Source organism: Penicillium expansum (assembly GCF_000769745.1).
Source record: "Penicillium expansum strain MD-8 chromosome Unknown contig48, whole genome shotgun sequence".
Taxonomy (NCBI): domain Eukaryota; kingdom Fungi; phylum Ascomycota; class Eurotiomycetes; order Eurotiales; family Aspergillaceae; genus Penicillium; species Penicillium expansum.
The window spans coordinates 71,450-84,209 of NW_015971175.1; the positions used below are offsets into that span (position 1 = coordinate 71,450).

The window sequence follows — 12,760 nt, forward strand, 5'->3', positions numbered from 1 at the left end:
CGAGGAACAGACAGCGCCACCCCCCTGCCATGCCTGCCATGTATCTGTGGGGTCAGCTTATTGGTCGGATCACGCTCGGATACCCTCTTCCTTGCAGTATAAACATAGTCAGACGTAATAGTATTGCCTGTTCTATACCAATATAGCTACATGGGCCATTTCCCGCATTTTTCTATCCCAACTTTGCATTATACTCTTTTTTATCCCCTACTCTTTCAACCAAAGCTAGCCCCAAGTCGCAGTGAAACCCTCAAGCTCGCCATAGAGACGAACATGGAGCCTGAAGTTAATCAACGTTCTCTAGAGGCGTCCAAGTCGGCGTTGAATCCTTTGCGCGATGCGAAGACTTGGGTTCCTCTATTGCAAGAGCCCGCATACAAACCTCGACGCATACGTATTGTGTGTGTCGGGGCCGGGTATTCCGGTCTGATGACAGCATACGAGGTTAAATACAATAAGGCTCTTGAAGGCTTTATCGATTTGACCATCTATGACAAGAATGAAGACATTGGTGGAACATGGCTGGAGAATAGATATCCTGGAGTTGCAGTGCGTTTTTTGATGATAGATTCAACAGCCTTGTTGACTGACGTTCGAGAGCTTAGTGCGATGTTCCCGCGCATATCTACACCTTCCCTTTCGAGCCCAACCCGGACTGGTCTACATTTTACGCCTCGGGTCCCGAGATCTGGTCCTATATAAAGAGAACCTCGGATAAGTATGGTCTAGCTGAACATGTCCAACTTCAGTCGAAAGTAGTCCAAGCAACCTGGAACGAGCCTTCGAGTAAGTGGCGTCTCAAGATTCGACAAGACGGCGAAGAAAAAGAAGACGAATGTGACATATTGATCGACGGGTCGGGCTTTTTGAAGTATGAACAAATCAACCATTGAAGTTTCATAAGACTAATCTTGCTAGTAACTGGAATTGGCCTAGTATCGAGGGTCTTCATGATTTCAAAGGGGAGCTTGTTCATACTGCAAATTGGTGGGTCTCTCTGCCTTCATGTCGGTATAGGTTATTGGTCTAATAAAAGTGGCCCAGGAACCCTTCTATCGATGTGACAGGCAAGAAAATCGCGGTGATTGGCAATGGCGCTTCCGCTATCCAAGTGCTCCCGCAGTTGCAGAAGACCGCGGCTCAGTTGACTAACTACATCCGTACCCCTACGTGGATATTTTCTAATCATGCGGCCGAGCTTACAAAAGACGGAACCAATTTTGCATTCACCGAAGAAGAAAAGAAAGAATTTCGTGATAACCCTGCCTCGCTCGTTGAGCTTCGCAAGGAGATCGAGCGCAGGTGAGTCAACCCTTTCCAGCAGCTCCATAAAGATTCTTTTCCAATCGTAGTAACTTGAATATAGTGAAGATAACTTCTTCAACGTCTTCTTCAAGGATTCAGCAGCTCAAAAAGCTGCTTTTGCGCAGGCACATGCTTCGATGCAAGAGCGGCTCGGGAAGGATCAAGAGCTCTGCGACAAGCTGGTTCCACACTATGAGCTTGGATGCCGACGCGCAACGCCGGGCGATGGGTATCTCGAAGCTCTACGTGAGAAAAATGCGAGAGTCAATGTCAATACAATAGTCCAAATTACAGAATCTGGGATTCAAACAACCCATGAGCACACCAAATTTGATATCATCGTCTGCGCAACTGGATTTGATGGTAGTTTCCGCCCCTCATGGACCGTGCAAGGGCGGAATGGACATCAACTCAATCTTGCATGGAGTGACTCGCCAGAAGCATATTTTGGGATCGCAGCGGCCAACACTCCAAATTATTTCATCTTCAATGGTCCCAATAGCCCCGGTAAGCATCCCCTGGCCAGTAAAGGGAAAATAACTCACGGCCAGCAGTGGGTCATGGTTCTCTCTTAGAGAGCGTATTCTGCGTGGCGAAATGGATATTAAAGTGGTGTCGGAAGATGGCAATGGAAGATATCAAGTATATTTCAGATTCTGGTTGTGTGATGGTGAAGTCTGCTGACGTTGTCATAGGTCAATTTGTGTGAAACAGGCAGCTCTGGATGACTATAACACATATTCACAAGAATTTCTCAAGCACATGGTGTGGTCTGGGTCATGCCGAAGTTGGTACAAGAATGGCAAGTCAGACGGGCGCGTTACCGCTCTGTTCGCTGGAAGCCGGCTTCAGTTTAGAGGTATGACAAGATGAACTTCTAACTGTGAAATAAGAAAATCGAATGTTTGCTAATGCAAAGAATTCACGTCAGAAATTCTCGAAAGTTTCAGGACGGAGGATTTTGATATCGAATATGGATCGGTGAATAGATTTCGCTTCATGGGCGACGGAAAAACACTGGGAGAGGCAGGAGGGGAAGATTTGTCGTACCGTATGGAAAATTGAAGCCTGGGTTCTAATAATCTCGGAAGTCCAAGAGCGCTGGAAACAAGACGGGAAGATCTACCGGTTATTAAAACGTGGAGTCTTACTGTAATAGACAAGATGCCGCTGGTGTTTTGGTGATTCGAGTATGGATTCTTATCTTGTGCAGTTAATTTGATAACAAGCATTCATTACTAAAGCGGAAAGGGAAAGGTCTCTAGTGCCAGGCATTATCCGGTACATATGTATATGTATTACTGTAATAGTATCATAGGTATAGCACTTAAGCAGGTAGGTATTAATGTCTAAAGCAATTGGGATTTTGTCTTCTCTCTATTGCAACTAGCACATAACCGTGCCGAGCGATGGCATCATCCATCCCCCTTTATCTTTGAAGTACTGTTTTATGTAGGCGCAGCGCGGTCTTGGATGTTTCACTTAGATTTGAGGATATATTGGTAGGCCATGGAGTATTATCATCCGGATAAGTCCAACGACTAGCTGACTATGTATACATTGGAGGCCCGAGCCGAAGCTGGCCTTCACAAACTGGCGCTACCTTAATTAAGGGAGGCAATTACTCCTGAGCACGCTTCCATTCGGCATCCAGGTTGCTGCCAATTGCACGAATGGCCTCCTTCTCGAGCTCACGGTGGGAGAGTCCGGTGCGCTTCGAGACCTTGGATTTCGACTCCTCACGAGAGAGTTCCACTATGATCAAATATTGTCAGTCGTCTATCTAGTATCAACAGGGGAAATGGAACATACCGTGTAAAAACACAGCGGCTTTCTTGCCAGAGAACATCGCATGTGGCACATTGGTACTGCCATCACTGTTGGCATCACCAACAGCAAAGACACCGGTCTCACTGGTTCGCATCCCGCTGGTGACATTGATCTTATCACCAACAATGTCCAGATTCATCTTGGCTGGAAGTGTCGAGGTCTGGACAGTTGGGACGTTGATAATAATAGCATTCCGCTCGACAGGCTCGCCTGTAGTGAAGTGAAGGCGGAACTTGTCAAACTGCTGGTCACCGTTTTCGCCCCTGTTATCCCCGCCATCTTCGAGACGCTCAATGGAAGAGATTGTGCGATTGTCGATGGTAGTGTTCCAAGCGGCAAGTTGCTCCTTCCAGTCTGCGACCTTTGCCGTTGCCCGCGCCTCGCCATCTGCGGTTTGCGAGCCGTTCACAAATGCAATGATGTCAGTGTACAGAGTGTGAGTCTCCAATACGTTGCTCAGCATATCGGTGATATCACCGATCATTCCAAAGGGCTGGTCTCTGTGTTCGTAACCATCGCACCACGGACACCAGAAGATACCGTGGCCCCATCCCTCCTTCAGGCCAGGAGTGCTGGGTAGAACGTCACGGACACCGGTACCGAGCACAATTTTACGGGCAGTGTAGTTCTTGCCCTTGCTGTCGGTCACCGTAAAGGCAGAGAAGTCTCCCTGTGGGAAAGGAACAATTGATTCCACAGTCTCGTTGGTAAAGTGGGCAGTTGGGTACTTCTCGATCTGTTCGCGAGCCAGACCTCTGAAAGTAGCGGGTGGGGTACCTGATGAAGATGAGATATATTAGAAAAGAAACTTTGTGTTGGGATAGAGCTAGGATCGAATCTCACCGTCGTTGCCAATGACATCGTGCATTTCCCGGGTCGGAGCATTGCGGTACTCCTGGCTATCAATCAACAGAGCAGTTCGGCGGACACGAGAGACACCACTGAGTGCACTCAGACCCGCGGGACCGCCGCCGACCACGATGACATCGTAATCGGTCTTAGGCACTTCCACAGCGGTGGCACATGCTAGGAGAGAGACAAAAGCGGACGCGAGTGTTGCCTTGATGAAGACCATTGTGAAGGATATACGCGACTACTCGGGTATCACAAGAGCGCCCGGCGGCGCCAGACAAGCCCATTTATAGGCGTCCGCGATGTTACCTACGATGTCTTACAGAGTGGCAGAGCGGCATAAAATAGCTCAAACAGGATCACCCGTGTGGGGACACTAGTGGAGTTCGTGCATCCTGAGCTGAGATGGCTGAAGAGATCGTCGGGATCGGCAAGATCACCCGGGATTATCAGATATCGGGATCACCCGTTTAAGGCTAGGACTTGAAGTATTCCAAATCTCGGATGATGTGGAGAAGATCCCGAGGTCTCTTAACTGGCACTTCATCCGGGGAAGCTATAGGAGTGAACCTTGGAATATCCAGAACCTTATAACTTTATCGGCACCGTCTGCCTGAGCACGTCATCATCCTTTGGACGCCAAGTGTCTCAATTGGAGACATCCTTGGCTTTGTGGGGGCACTAGTGTTTCTGTGCAGAATAGTGGCATCTGCAGCTCCCTCGGACTTAAAAAATTACCCCTTGATTTTGTTTTTGGCTTGGCTCTCATGTCGATCTTTGATTTTAAGAAGGTTTATGCTTACAGCATCATATCACATTGTGCTGCATTGCAGACAATTATGATTGGTTGTAGCTTGGTATGGGAGAAAATATGCCTGTCCTACATCACCTTGAGTGGAATGGATATGCCGTGAGAAATCAGTTCTTATTAGGTATGCAGTGTTGTAACATAAATATCAATATGGGATGCCACCATGCTACAAGTGTGTACAATGTATGTTGTAGAAGAATAGCATAATAATTAGACCTTGACCACCAGCCCTCATCAATTTATGCGCGATTTCAGCAAATCCACCACGCCTATAAATGGAATGAGGTAATAAACTATTCAGTACGGAGTAGTATTTCTCATATACGGAGTACAACCTCATAAAATCGATAGTGAATGGGATCCACGCAAGGTTGAGTAAACGCTCCTATGAATGTTCAGAAAAACATAAAATAATCGGTCTTGAACTAGACACAAGGTGCAGATTGATGTATCGCTTCAAAGGTATTTCAGCTCCACATCCTCGTGGGATCTTCAACAAATATCCACAATTCCTATGGCTAGCTTTTGATTGGCCCTTGCATTTCTTAGTGAATATAGATGCAACAGCAGGATGTAAGGGCACAATGCATGCTAAAAGTGTTTCGCAAATACTATTCCGTAGGTCAAGTCAACATAGCACATTAGTGTCCGATTCTCCATCTGGCATGATTTGTGTCACAAGCCGCATATCGCACCTGGCTTCGAGCTCCCGAGGTCGCTTCCTTCAAATATACGTAAGCCATATTGATAAAGAGATCCAAGAAGACACAAATAGATGTCATATCCCAATGCGACTATTCGGATTTTCAAGAGAACCAGGGACTGGAAATCCCCTGGCTTCATTTTAGTATTACTCTGAAGTTCAAATCAAGATATACTAACGTAATGGCTATGGGTATCATTAACAGTAAGAAGCCAGTAAGTATGTAGGGTGGACAGTACAATCAAAATGTCGTCGAAGGTCTTCTAGACTATCAGCGACGAGGTTGAGTTATCATAGTCCCACCAGTGAATGCAAGTATAAGTCCCGAATGCATCGGCGAATCTAACAGTCTAATAGCTTTATAAACATCTTCAGTTTTGTCATGGTAATTAAACATCTTCTTGGTCATCAAGCAGCAACACTTTCAGCTTCTCCAGCTTATCTTCGCAGTGCACTTCCATCTGCATCACCACATCAACGGCATCCTTTCTAGTGATAAGCAGTTGCGATACTAGCCAAAAGTTATACCCATTCTTATAGAACCCCATTGATGCCCATTCGTCACTTGTCATTCTATTGCGCAGTGCGACCCAGTAATTACGCCAGCGGGATAGAGCAGTCCGGATGGCAATGAGGATTGAATCTTCAGGAACCGTGGTGTCTTTTGCGCCAATCCCAGCACTCTTTCTGGGATCCTTGAAATTTCTCATGCGTATGAAAGAGCCGAGAAGCGTCATATGGTTGTTAATAAATGAGAATAGAACTAGACAAGGAGTCAGCCATTGCAAGGCACAAAATAAAGCTTTCTGGCACAAGGACATACCATGAATCAAGATAAACATGTCTAAAGCAGTGAGATCGATTGTATTAGACTCGGGTGTTTCGTCAAACAAATGTTCGAAGGCCTCCGAAACCTTGAGGCCGCGCGAAAAGCGAAAGTTTGGCTCCGCAAACGGGTGCTCGGAGAAGAAAAGTGATTCATGGCAAGGTAGATCACATTCCATTTCAGTAAATGTTAGGCGACAGGGGAAGTTTTGAAAGAATAAGAACGCGCAATCGAGCAGCGACATGATAGAAATAGTCCTGTCAATATTAGTAAGGGAAGCCTAAGAACACCCCAAAGTTGAAAGGGGGGAAGAAAAGTACCTGATACGACTCTCCGTTTGTATCCACAAGTGCTCTAGGACCTGGTCATCGGGAAGGTGACGGACTTTGACAAGTTCGATTCGTCGAGCAACCTTCACAACCTGACCAAATCGATTTTCCATTGCGCGATTTCGTGACACACGGCTTCCCGCCCAGTATTGGACAATGGTGATGATAACCCCGGCCTGAAATTTCTGAAACCAATCCCAGTCGCCTATTCCCTCGTCAAAGCATCGACTGCCTGAGAACGTGGCGTTGATTTCGCTCTCTGCCGAGAACACATCATTTGCAAAGATGGATAGTTCTGCAAAATCTAGCACTCTCTTAGCGACGTATACTTCCCTCTGGTCGTTACTGTACATTGCGCCCATAAAGACTACCGCGGCTAAGAGCGGCAGGGGAACTGTCTCCGGGTCGAAAGACATAGGAAGCATTGCACAGCTAGGCTGCCAGTATTTGAAATAGAGCGCAATGTACTTTCGTATGCGCGCAGTGGTCAATAGAAAGTTGAGATTGGTAGATAACTCCTCCTGCGCTTTAGGATCAAGCGGGACCTGCCACGCTTGTGTCAATATTAAATGAATTAATGTCGTTGCGAATGGTCGCTCCGGTTCAAAGATAGGTGGATCTCCGGGCAATGTAGTAGAATTCTGCCCTGGAGGGATGGCGGACTGGTAGCTCAATTCACCGGCATGATAAGAGTTATCCGTGGCCTTATTTCCATCACCAAAAGGGCCGTGGAAAAAGTCCAGGAATGTATCCTGGAAGAATTGCGGCGCGACAGGGTCTGAAACAGTGGACCCAGCGCCGTATTCTGGCCGAGCGGCATCGAAGTTGTATGGAACCTCGGTGCCCTGCGATTGCTCGAATCCATTTATATTATGGTAGTTGAGACTGCGCCTACGATCACTGCGTGGGGGAAGTCGAAAGTTTTCCGTGAAGCTATCGGTGCCACCATTAAGTAGGAACTTGATCGATCCTCGGTCGGATGATGGCTCTTCACAGATTTCGGGTTTCACCAATATTTCTGTATGGTTTGTATGAGTCTTCCATTGCAACCAAGTTGACTTAAAGCTTGTCGTACCTTCTCCGATCCGTACGTGGCTTGCACCTACCGTCCGCTCATTGTTGCACAACAAGTTTCTCTTCTGACACGATCCGCAAGGGCTTCCTCCATCGCACCGCAGTTTCATCGAGGTGCACTATTCGACCAAAAACAAAAGTCAGTTCCTACGGTAATGTTTCATGTAATCTAGTCACGGACTTACCGATTGACAGGCATGTCGCCGCCTACCCCTCTGACCCGTCTCGGGAATTTCGCGATCTCCACGCCTGGCGCAATCGGTGTAATGGACGCGCAGATTGTCACTAAGTCCAAAGTATTAGATTCTAGAGGTAGTTTTATAGATTGTCTTGGCATTTCTAACCAGCGCGCGAATGAGGTTTCGCAGAATACGCAGGCATAGGGTTTCTGCCCAGAATCTGTCGAGGTTCAGCATGTGGGTGGGTAGCTGCAGGATGGGGCGCACATACGCCGCAAATGGTGGCGTTTAAGGTGATCAATGCGCGTGAACGCACGTTGACATACATCACAGCGGAAGTGCTTGTCTGTCGGCTTCATGGTGGACCACCGGGGAGGAGGGGAATATCCGGGGTAAGGAGAGAGAGGAACGAGTGTCAGTGGGGGAAAAGGGTGAGGTATTGGTATTTCAGTGGGGCCCGTAGGAAAGAGGTACCCTTTGGTATCTACAGTGACGGTCCATAAGTTTCAGCACCCTCGTTGGATACCGCCTTCCTAGATAGTTTTACCGTCTACTTGAATAGTCATACCGCTCAAAGTCTTAGGCATTTGGTTGGTGGAACTAGGGCGGGCAGAAAAAGAGCGCTGAAACTATGGTCCGTCACTGTATAGCCCCAGTAGATACTTGACAATATTACTAGTTGAGTATGGTATGGTCAGTTCCCTGAGATCATTGTAAACATACTTTATTGCGTAAATTACTGGTATTTATGTGAATGCAGTGCAGTACATATGTACGGAGTACATACATACTGGTATCTCCGTGACCTGTTCAAATAACGGGAATATTCAGTTCTGTCTGTGGCACAACGGGTAACAAGGAACAATCTAGATCCTAATCGACCTATTCCAAGGTTACCGGCTATGATTGGGTAAGTAGCTTTGGGGTCGAGCAACTACGTCGGCATACCACAAGCGCACTCTGGAGACTTACTAATTTTCAAACCAGGTCCCTCTGGTATTTGCATTTTTATCATATACGCATATATCAAGATTGGGAATTTGCTGCATGAATCGAATACATGCCAGAATCCCAGAATTGTGAGTCTTCTTGAAGGGCACTGAAATAACTTTAGTGGATGAGAGATAGGAAGAAGTTAACGCTAGAGGGCGAGAGAATAGATTTTCAAATACTGCAAGATAACGAGTAGATACTAAGAGTATGGCGCGATAATGATAGGTTCCTAGATCCTTTTTGGCGTTCAAGACCTTTTTCCACATCGTTGCAATTTCGTCTTCTCAAAGATATCTCGTCATCCTAGCTCAACCTCACATATGGGCCCTTCATCAGTCGCTCATTGTTGATCTCAAGTAAACAATCGCCATGTGGTTTCTCTCAAGCGAACTTTATCGTTGAGACTTCAGAGTGCAGTGATCATCTTACGGTTAAGAATAGCGTCGTTCAGTCGTCGATGGACGTTTTGAACTTCCCCGAACCGGATATACCCACCCACAAGACTCACTCTCCAAGTGATTGAAAAAACCGCCGAGGGAGACAAACTCTTTATCACAACCACCGCGCTTGTTGAGGCAATGATATATTTTCTCCTTGTGGACTGGCGAGTTGAGATGCGAGTTTAGACCGGTCATTGAATTGAAACCCTTCTGGCACAGGTAGCACACCCAGCTAGTACCATCAAAGGCGCGATCCGTAGCATAGTAGCGTACATTCTGGTCGTTGTGCCATCCAATCTGCTTGTTTGTGACAAGCCCCTTAGGGTCGAGGCGCCGCATCATGTGGTGGATTGTCTCTCGGTTCCACTTGTCAGCCTTCGGACAGGTGCCATTTTCGACGTGGTGGGTGACGCTATTAGCAGTGACAAAGTGAGCGTCGCAAAATGGGCACACAAGATTAGTACCGCGATGAATCTTGGAGTTCAGGTGCTATCCATAGATGAAACAGAACCGGATTAGTCAAAGCCTCACAGCCTTCCATGTGAAGTGGGTTTGGGGTTTGCTAGGGTATCTCTAGAATGGGCTTGGTTTTCATACCTGGCGAAGACAGTTCTCATTCATAAAGTGCCGATCGCACTCCACGCAGTAGTTCTTGTAGTGCCCCTGGGACTCCATATGCTGATCGGCAGCTTCCTCAGTGTGAAACATCTTGGGACACGTCTCGCAGGGAACTGTCGGCTCCCAATGATGCTTGGCATCCATATGTTGATCGGCAGCATCCTGGGAAAAGAAGGTACGAGTGCACGTTTCACATTCAAAGACTGGTTCCCAGTGGCCAACCGCATCCATATGTTGGTCGGCAGCATGCTGGGAAAAGAAGGTACGAGTGCACGTTTCACATTCAAAGACTGGTTCCCAGTGGCCAACCGCATCCATATGTTGATCAGCAGCATCCTGGGAAAAGAAGGTACGAGTGCACGTTTCACATTCAAATACTGGTTCCCAGTGGCCAACTGCATCCATATGTTGATCAGCAGCATGCTGGGAAAAGAAAGTACGAGTGCACGTTTCACATTCAAAGACCGGTGCCCAATGATTGACCGCATCCATATGCTGTTCACAGCTATCCTCGGTCCGAAATTGCCGGTCACAGGTCTCGCATTCCACCCAATGATCGTAATAGTCCATGTGAGCGTCACACTCCTCTCGGTAGTGGAACTCGAAGTCACAGGTGCCACATTCGAACATCTTGACTAGGAGACATAGAACCGGATGATGAGAAATGGATAACAATGGCTATGTGATGAAACACTTGACAAGAAGCACAATGATGTGAAAGATGGGAGGTATCTCACAGAGAAGAGAGAGGTGTAAGATGGAAAGGGAAGGGACGCGGGTGTTGTTTGTCGAATGGCAAACACTCTAAACCGTGTACGCGCTGTTTGGGGGTACACGTTCCTTTTGATCATATCTTTCTTAGTGCGCGTCTTGTTACCTTGTTTGATGTGCTTTTTAATTACATTCTCATATTCTAATAATATGGAAACATACAGGAACTCTGAATTTCACAATTTGAATCCCCGTTGTAGTGACACTCCTAGGAAATTCCCACGCTTCAGCAGATAGAAATCGAACATCTTTTGTTATGGATCCCACAATGAACTAATATCTGGGACATAACTACCACCCTCAATATCAATCTTGAATTAATCGTTTACTGCCAATGGCCCTGTATCTCCAGCTCATGAACGCAGGCTTCCATGAAAATGTGTTGAATCAATATCCTGCTATTGAATTTTCCATTGGACTACCTATCAGGTCAAAGATAACACCAAGCTAAACCCTAGTTATATATAGCCTCGGGGTTGTGTGGTAGAAGTTAAGTAGCATCATCTGATTGTTCGATCGTGATATCTAATCTTTTCTAGATATACAGCAAATGACTTCACAGCAACAAGCCTTTGCTGCAGCTCACTATAAATTTTGGATGACGGAGATTTATTGATTTAAAACCCTAGGGAGTTTAGCGAATACGGCTTGGCTAAATAATAGAAAATATACACAGAGTCATTCTCTAATCTGGAAGATGTGCTATCTTCATACACGGGTAAATGGAAAGTCGCAAGCGATCTTTGGGTTAGGATACAATGTGGAGCCAAATGTATTGTAATATCATTCTGTGCTGCAAAAAAGAAAATACTATATACATGTATTAATTAGACCCCATCTATGCTGAATATGTAAGTTATAGAACAAGAAGTAAAAATGCAAGTTCATCGATCATTGCCCACGTTTCGGAACCTCCACCAATTCCACATCACTATTCCCCGCTGACCGAGTCTCATAATTCACCGAGTAGGTAACAGACTTGTTGATATTGCTGTTCGCGGTAGGCATTTTGTTATAGTACTCAGCCATGTTAGATGGATCCGTCTGGTGGGATGATCCTCCCAGGAATCGGGGGAACCATCGGCCAACGACAGCTCTGAATGCAGGCAGACATGCGCACATAACAGAAATTTGAGATTCAATGACGGACCAATGCATGAGGGGGTATAGGCCGAGAGTCTCATTGGCACCCCAGCGGTTAGTCCAGAAGACGACGACTCGGATTATCGCGATGATTGTTAGACTGTGAGATCGGTTAGTGACACACGTAAATGAAAAAGGAAGGGCAGTCTAGCGAGTACATACACAGAGCCCACGATAAACATTGATGCCACAGCTAGCTTCTTTCGCAGAGGCAACTGGAGTTTGATCACCTCATACACCGGCATGACGATCAATATACAGTCGACAAAGATGTTCACCAAACAGTTAACAAGAACCGCTGCGATAAAATCGATGCAATACCCCGGTTCCTCATGCATCCAGCCGACCCATGTCAGGCGTGTCGGCCAGCAGCGGAATGCATCCACAAAGGCCCAAGTGATACCGATCGCGGCGTTGGTAACGATGAGCCCGTATGCTAAATAGCGGAATGTGCGTGCCTGGAAGATGCGGAGTAGGAAGAGGCACACAGAGATCTTTGCAAGGGAAATTTGAATCTTGTACATAACGGCCATGGCTTGGAAATACTGTTCTTGTTAGATTGGAACCGAGCCTTGGAGAGGGGACCGAACCTGGTAGAACCTGGTAATTGAGGGAAAAGGGACGTCCCAGATATTTCGACCAAAGCCATTGCGGAGCACTGGTTTGTTAGTTCTTCTTTCTTTTGAGATCAAAGACCGCGAGTGCCAGCTTACTGTAGATATCCAGAACATATATAGCAGCTCCTAGGATCTGTGAGGCTGTTAATACCGCGCGAGATGACGTCAAGAAGCGACACTGACATAGGAGACAATTATTGTATAGTCATCCCATCCCCATCCACCAGCCAGACCACTGCTCTTGGCGAACATTCTCATGACGAAGAAAA

The 12,760-nt window shown here is 46.6% G+C and overlaps 4 protein-coding genes across 4 annotated transcripts; 1 reads left to right on the forward strand and 3 right to left on the reverse strand.

The window, feature by feature from the left end:
* Nucleotides 1–273: 273 nt before the first annotated feature.
* Nucleotides 274–1,880, forward strand: PEX2_017590 (flavin-containing monooxygenase; the record flags this gene model as incomplete). Its single annotated transcript, XM_016739034.1, has 5 exons — nucleotides 274–549; nucleotides 606–871; nucleotides 919–987; nucleotides 1,045–1,302; nucleotides 1,367–1,880. The coding sequence occupies 5 exons, from the start codon at nucleotides 274–276 to the stop codon at nucleotides 1,878–1,880; spliced, it is 1,383 nt and encodes a 460-aa protein (XP_016602921.1).
* A 1,046-nt stretch (nucleotides 1,881–2,926) lies between these two features.
* Nucleotides 2,927–4,210, reverse strand: PEX2_017600 (NAD(P)/FAD-dependent oxidoreductase; the record flags this gene model as incomplete). Its single annotated transcript, XM_016739035.1, has 3 exons — nucleotides 2,927–3,060; nucleotides 3,118–3,912; nucleotides 3,979–4,210. 3 exons carry the CDS (start codon nucleotides 4,208–4,210, stop codon nucleotides 2,927–2,929), a joined length of 1,161 nt encoding a protein of 386 aa, XP_016602922.1.
* Nucleotides 4,211–5,890: 1,680 nt separating this feature from the next.
* Nucleotides 5,891–10,590, reverse strand: PEX2_017610 (uncharacterized protein; the record flags this gene model as incomplete). Its single annotated transcript, XM_016739036.1, has 8 exons — nucleotides 5,891–6,264; nucleotides 6,325–6,584; nucleotides 6,648–7,589; nucleotides 7,916–8,015; nucleotides 8,075–8,129; nucleotides 8,236–8,393; nucleotides 9,411–9,831; nucleotides 9,940–10,590. The coding sequence occupies 8 exons, from the start codon at nucleotides 10,588–10,590 to the stop codon at nucleotides 5,891–5,893; spliced, it is 2,961 nt and encodes a 986-aa protein (XP_016602923.1).
* Nucleotides 10,591–11,622: 1,032 nt separating this feature from the next.
* On the reverse strand, nucleotides 11,623–12,743 carry PEX2_017620 (uncharacterized protein; the record flags this gene model as incomplete). The annotated part of the gene is made up of 5 exons (XM_016739037.1): nucleotides 11,623–11,974; nucleotides 12,037–12,419; nucleotides 12,465–12,532; nucleotides 12,588–12,624; nucleotides 12,675–12,743. The coding sequence occupies 5 exons, from the start codon at nucleotides 12,741–12,743 to the stop codon at nucleotides 11,623–11,625; spliced, it is 909 nt and encodes a 302-aa protein (XP_016602924.1).
* Between the last annotated feature and the right edge of the window lie 17 nt (nucleotides 12,744–12,760).